Genomic DNA, 7,266 nt, shown 5'->3' on the forward strand with positions numbered 1-7,266 from the left:
AATTTGTTTATTGTTGCAACTTCAATGGAAAATTTCTCTCTCTGTGGGTGTGCAAGTAAACACGGAATGCACATCAGGGATAGTTACTGGACATGATATTAATAGACATGAAAACACTAATGTTGAACAGAGATAGATAGAATGGCATTGTATACTCCATCTTAAATGCATTCCCTGAATTAAGTAACATTAGTAGAGGATACAGTTTAAAAGCAAACTCAGATACAAAACACAGCCCATGGAAAAAATGTTATCCCATGGTACTCTTTTCATGATTTGTACATATCAACCAATAGTTTCACCATTTATATGCAAACAATGACAACAACAACAGCAAAATCAGCAACAAAATCAGCCTTTGACTTCACATGTACTGATACAGTGAAACCCCGTTATAACGAGGTCCGTCGGACCGGCAATATTACCTCGTTATAACCGGTACCTCGTTATAACCGTACGCATCAAAAACAAAGAAAAACATAAGCACGACGTCATAATGCTATTATACCCAACAATGAAAGTTAAGAACACCCTTTGCGCTGTTATTACACAATTATGGATCATTATTATCGATAGAATAAAGGGAAATTATTTGTGAATTATATTTATAGGCGAAAAAGCCGGGGTTGAAATAGGTTAATTCTTTATTTTTCTTCCGAAAATCTCTTCGCATAATAGTGCACGTTATGTTCTTGAGAAGTATAGGCCTATATTATATTAAAATCACATTGTATAAAATGCGTTATTTACCGTAACTTGCGAGGTATTTTACGCTGTTGGTGTCAAGCGGGAATGCGATAATTTCATGAATCATTTCGGCTGTATTCTTATACAATGTATGATCGTTGCGCCCGAAAGGGTTAAAATGCGTTGTTTATTTTCTTCCGAAAATCTCTTCGCGTTTTGTACATCCGTTCTTGAAAAATAAGCGACAGGATTGAATTTAGAAGGTTGTGATCCTTTTTACGCAGATTTGTTCCTCATAGACCATTCTGAAGGAAAGAAAATCTTCACTGTGAAATGCGTTGTTAAGATTGTGATAATGAACAAACCCAGATCTATTCAAATTGTTAAATGCGTTTGTTTCTTTTTCTGAACACCGACTAAGTAGCTTAACATGCGTTATTCAACTATTTTTACGCTACTGTCAACCGTCGAGATCGCGATGATTTCAGAGTAACATTTGTGCGTCGTTTGGCGTAACTTGCGGGGTATTTTTACGCTGTTGGTGCCCAGCGGGAATGCGATGATTTCATGAATCATTTCGGCTGTAATCTTATACAATGTATGTTCGTTGCACCCGAAGGGATTAAAGATGCGTTGTTCATTTTCTTCCGAAAATCTCTTCGCGTTTTGTACATCCGTGCTTGAAAGATAAGCGACAGGATTGAGTTTAGAAGGTTGTGATCCTTTTTACGCAAATCTGTTACTCGTAGACCATTTTGAAAGAAAGAAAAATCTTCATTGTGAAATGCGTTGTTAAAATTGTGATAATGAACAAACCCAGATCTATTCAAATTGTTAAATACGTTTGTTTCTTCTGAACACCGATTAAGTAGCTAAACATGCGTTATTCAACTATTTTTACGCTACTGTCATCCGGCGAGATCGCGATGATTTCAGAATAACATTCGTGCGTCGTTTACCGTAACTTGCGAGGTTATTTTACGCTGTTGGTGCCCAGCGGGAATGCGATGATTTCATGAATCATTTCGGCTGTAATCTCATACAATGTATTATCGTTGCGCCCGAAAGGATTAAAGATGCATTCTTTATCATCTGCCGAAAATCCCTTCGCATTGTATACATCCGTTCTTAAAAAAATTGCGACAGGATTGCATTATTCAACTATTTTTACGCTACTGTCACCAGGCGAGATCGCGATTTCATTGATTATTTCGGCTATAATCATACACTCGTATTTGCTGATCAGCACAAGAACTGGAAGTCGGGACTACAAATGGAAAGGATATAATGTTGAGTTGCACACGCATTCCAATTTCCATATTTGCCACGAGTGTCGCTACATGAAATGTTTTTGAGTGCGTTATATTTTTCCCTTGTTGCGCTGTGGTCTGACCTATAACATAACGCGCGCTTGTGATCTCGCGAAAAAGAAAATCGAGTGATTATGTTTAATAATTTAGAGGAACATCGAATGGTATTAATGTGGTGTTTTTTTTTTTGTTTTTTTTTGCGTGGTTTAAAAGAAAACATGGAAGGAACCGTTCTCTGCAAAACGGGAAAAAGGCATGGATAGCGTGAATTCGATTTTCAATGTTTCATTTGTCTCGTGTTTGAAAAGCGGCAAGTCAAGAAATGGTACCTCGTTATATCCGATCAAATTTCTTATGTTTTTCTTTATCATGATGCGCCAAAAATGTCCTCGTTATAACCGGAATCTCGTTATAGCCGAACTCGTTATAACCGATTCGTTTTGCCATAGGTTTACACGCAAAGGAAAACGGGACCGACGCGATCACCTCGTTATAAGCGGTTCCTCGTTATAACCGAACTCGTTATAACGGGGTTTCACTGTACTCTGATCAAGACTATCATTCTCATGTACATGGTAAATCATGCAATATAGAGGAACATGATTTGTCATTCATGATTAAGACATAATCATATTATGAGCACTTTGTGCATAAAATAGAACTGATTTCACCTCTTTCATCAGTAAAAACAAACAAACAAACAAACACTAAATGTATGTACAGCTGTAACCCTGTAAATACGCCCACTAAGTACTCAGAATTTTTTTTTTTCATCTCTTCTGATATAGAGGAACTTGACAGCTTATAAGTACCTCTTCCAAAACTTGTATCTTACAGCTAACATGGAATACAATAAAGAGTACAAGGGAAATACATAGTCATAGTTTACGGCCAAGGCAGCTAGTTTGAATGCCCCTAAAAGGATACCTTATCAAACAGAAGACTGAAATTGAATAGATTCCATCTTTCTTACCATTTGTCTTTTATGATTCCAATCAAAGACCCCCATGTGAATTAATTATGTTGTCTCCCAACAGTCAAACTGATCCTTTCCAAGGTGGAGAAACTCCATGATATCTGCAAAGTTACATTCAATCTACAAATGTACTGCTGCTGAACAACAGCTACAGATATGAGTGTACCACAAAGCCTGGGAACTTGCACCATGGACTCATAAAGTATCACAAAACAAAATGCTCTGACCATGTGCATTCATCATCAACAACAACAACAACAACAAAGAAGAGTTGAAGCTTTATTCCATCTGGATGTTTTAGGTGTCTGCCATACACAAACATTGATACTTGTGGCCCTGAATTTGCAAACTAAAATAACAAAACCAAAAACAGAAAAGTCTCGACTGAATGGAAAAATAGATTAAGCTAGCCTATCCCTTCTTTCTGTGCAACTTCTAAGATTGTCATCAAAATAATATGCAGTATATACTGCCATCATTTTTATGGCATCTTAGTTGCACAAGTCTTTGGCAAACAGCATGAGATTTAATCGATTGAATATCCATTCTTAACTTGAACATATATCTTACATACAAAAAAGAGTGCTATAAGATCAATTCCATTACAACTAATCAATATCTTCTTTTTTTTCCAACACATTGACTTCAACTCTGAAATAAAAGTAGCAAAAAACTTTCAATTGGCAGTACAGTGACATGCAGCTACTGGTAGACCTCTGCTTGGGTCACAGCTGACGTCGTATTCCATCCATTGAGGGGGGGGGGGGGCAACATCAGATATTTGGCTGGATTAGCACATACAAGACATAATAATTATTCTTTTTTTTTTTCCTTTCCACTACATTCCCTTCCTTTGATTCTACCCAGCCAAAAGATGCAGTCACATTTATGCCAAAATACCACAGCACTTCGCGTAGTAATGCATAATGTCAATGCAAGTACATACTCCATAAAACACACTCAGGAGTGCATTGCAAGTACCATGGAATTAAGGTTGGTGGTTGCACAAAATAGGCATGTAAGATTTAAGTGTCAATCGTGTCAAGAAGTACCACCAATCATACAGTGGTACCTATCTTACGTTGCACAGTTGGGCCAGAAATATCATGGCATTTCATGAACTGGGAACAGTGCCCAGTGAACTACTGCAGTATCATTCTGTTACTGTTGTATTTCACCAATGATAAAGGTGCCAACAAATTACTGTGGAACTTAATGCCTCATTTATACAAATGTCAATGCACCTATTGACTGTACTATCACATGACCAATATCTATTGCACTTTTTGCATGGAAGAGATAAACTAAAACAAAAGCAACAAAAAGACAGACATTTACATGTTTTCTTGCTTTGGTTTCCCTCCAAACCTGACCCACTACAGTGACAATGCGGATGTCCTCCAGCACTGCCAGGGACAGTGTCAGCACACGTCTTGCTTGGCGTGTCAGTTTGTCGCCGACGAGCCGGACTGCGGCCGGTGCTCACGGGATGACTTCCGCTGCATCCGACGCTATGCCAAGTGTCTGCGGAGAAGCAAATGCTCCAAACAGCAGTTCCCCTGCTACCTGAAAGACACACAGGTGAGAAAATAGTCTTCTTAGAATTTTTACACAACCATCTAGATACAGGCAAATACAAAACTGTACCATCATTTCAAGCTTCCTTGTAACAAGGTACCAATTTTTAAAATTTTCTGTTACTGTATCTAGCTGGTCTCTTTCTCATGTATATTTCAAAAAAAAAAGAGTAAAAATTGGTTGTCCTGGTGTTTCTGGTGACCTTGTAAAAATGGGGTTTTCCTATATACACGTTGATAAATGAATTGATACCAAGATATACCTACTAAATACCATATAATATGGAGAGAAAAGAGAATTAAAAGTAGATTTTGAAAAATGCAAGTTGCGGTGTGGTAGAAGTTCCAGTCTGTGGAGTGACTCCTGTCTTTGTATCATCATGACTCCTTACATTAAACATATCTTCTGCTTTTTACTTACAATTGCCCATGCTCATTTCGTTGCTAATTTCATTACTTCTAAAAAAAGTTGTTGGATTTACCTCTCTCTCCCTTCAATTTCTGTACATTTTTCATGTTCAATTGCATCACCTATTCCTTTCATTCCTCAAATCATCTTTGTCCTCTGCATTTCATTTTTTGTTCCTCCTCAAAATTTCCTCTCAATTCCTCCCCCTCTCTCTATTCTTCTCTTTTCTCCTTCACAGTTTCTTCTGTCGTTCATTTCTCTATCTCTATCCTCCTCTTCCTTTCTCTTCAGCACCCTGCAATAGAAAATATAAGTGTGCATGAGACCCGTTATCATTACCTGATCCTCACTCAACATTAATGCTGATATGTGACTTCAACATCATGTTGTTTGCACTTACAAACTAAAATGTTTATCATATCTGTAGCTGCATTCTGTTGTGTATTATTTTCTATGATAAAAAACAAACTAATTAAACTTAAAGGAATGTAGTAAAATCTCTTTCTCTATTTTTCTCTCTCTATGCCTAAATACAGGAATCCACGGGAAAGTTCCAATGCAGAGTACCACAGTGCAGTACAGGTCTATAGGAACTACGAGATATATTCCCACGGATTCTCTGGGCTCCTCTGTGGAATAACACAATGACTACCCACTCCCCAACAAACACACACACACACACACACACTTTTTATAAAATAATCTTTATTTATTGACATTCAAATCAATACAAATACAATATCAGCTGATGTCGTTGTACAAACAGAAATACAACAGTGTTAAACACACTCACTCACAAAACACACACACACATCTCCCTATATCATTACTCCTCTTCCTCTTTGAAAATTTGGTGTGTTAGATTTGTAGATTTCTAACACATTGGTTTCTTAATTACCTCCGCCAAGGGAGGAGGTTATGTTTTCGTTACAGTTGGTTTGTGTGTTCGTTTGTCCGTGTGCAAAATAACTCAAAAAGTAGTTAACGGATTGGGATGAAACTTGCAGGAAAGGTTGAGAATGACACAAGTAACAAACGATTAACTTTTAATTAATGATGATCCGAGAATTTTTGCGGAATTTATGAAGGATTTTTGATATTTTGGCAGGTAGGGTCAATGAACTTGGGAGTTCAGGCTGCGCGTATTTGAGGTTTGCATGCGCGCACTAGAGTGTGTGCTCTAGTTTCTGCTAGGACGAGGCGTGCTGTGTAGCTGAGGTTTTATGATGTAACAAAGGCTTCTATATTGGGAAATCGGGCGGCTTTCAGCACACAATGCTGTATATAAGTACGTATGGGTGGAAATCACTGATATCTCTATGGAAGAACAAGATCAGGGGTGGAAATGAGCTGCATGCTTGGCGGAGGTCTGCGCTCTCGGAGTGCTTCTCTAGTTGAGAATGTGTTAGGAATCCAGCATGCTCACACACACATACAAATGCACACACACATACACATACATACAAATGCATACACACATACAATGTTTTATACATCTTCCAGCAACAGGATTTTCTTCCTTTTTCTCTGCTGGGTGTGTTAGATTTCTAACACATTCTTGTAAGGTCCACATTTTTACAAGCACAGCTTTCTAATGGATTGCCATCTTTTTTTTTTTTTTTTTTTTTTTTAAGGGTAAAGCATGGTTTGAGTTCTGTAAAATTGACTGTAAAAGAAATGTATGAAATATGATTTAAACCCTTTGTACTGTGACGTCAATGTGATGAAAATGTCTATGAACCTTGTATAGCCATTTGGTCTTCTGTTAATGAAATGAAATTTCATTCTTAGAATTAAAACTAATATTGAATGCAATACCATGTCATATGATTCTAGAATTACTGTCAGACAATCTATTGCATTCATTTCTTTTTTTTTTTTTGGCATATCACACATCAAAGTGTGAGTCTGTATGCACAAAACAAGACTTTACATATCATGATAGACATGCTTGTATAAACAAAAGTATATTTAAAGACGAATCAATAACTCATCTTGTCATGAACTGATCTGCTTTGACACAGTGCTATCTAGTTATTAGATGATAAAAATTTCCAGTTGCCGTTAAATGCTACGTTAAGATGATGGCAGAGTAGAAGATAAAAAGGAATGGTGGTCATCAATCGTCATGGCAATGACTGTCATGGCAACATCATCATCGACCTGAAATCCAAGCACAAAGTGCTAAAAATAGGAACATGCCATCAGTGCATGTCATTGTCATAAAAAGCAGCACAAAAATCTAGATGTGAAACAGTAACAGCAGTGCAGCATTGGCTTCATACGATGACAATTATAAAGGTTAAA

General features: G+C 37.3%; 1 protein-coding gene across 1 annotated transcript in view; it reads left to right on the plus strand.

The window, feature by feature from the left end:
- The window catches only part of LOC140230470 (uncharacterized), a 70,751-nt gene extending 65,121 nt beyond the window's left edge, over nucleotides 1-5,630 (plus strand). The window contains exons 3-4 of the mRNA XM_072310625.1: nucleotides 4,356-4,554; nucleotides 5,496-5,630. Of these exons, the coding sequence (XP_072166726.1) occupies nucleotides 4,356-4,554; nucleotides 5,496-5,549 (253 nt within the window). The 3' untranslated portion in view covers nucleotides 5,550-5,630. The remainder of the gene's footprint in view (nucleotides 1-4,355; nucleotides 4,555-5,495) is intronic.
- Nucleotides 5,631-7,266: the final 1,636 nt, after the last annotated feature.

This window comes from Diadema setosum, chromosome 7 (assembly GCF_964275005.1).
Source record: "Diadema setosum chromosome 7, eeDiaSeto1, whole genome shotgun sequence".
Taxonomy (NCBI): Eukaryota; Metazoa; Echinodermata; class Echinoidea; order Diadematoida; family Diadematidae; genus Diadema; species Diadema setosum.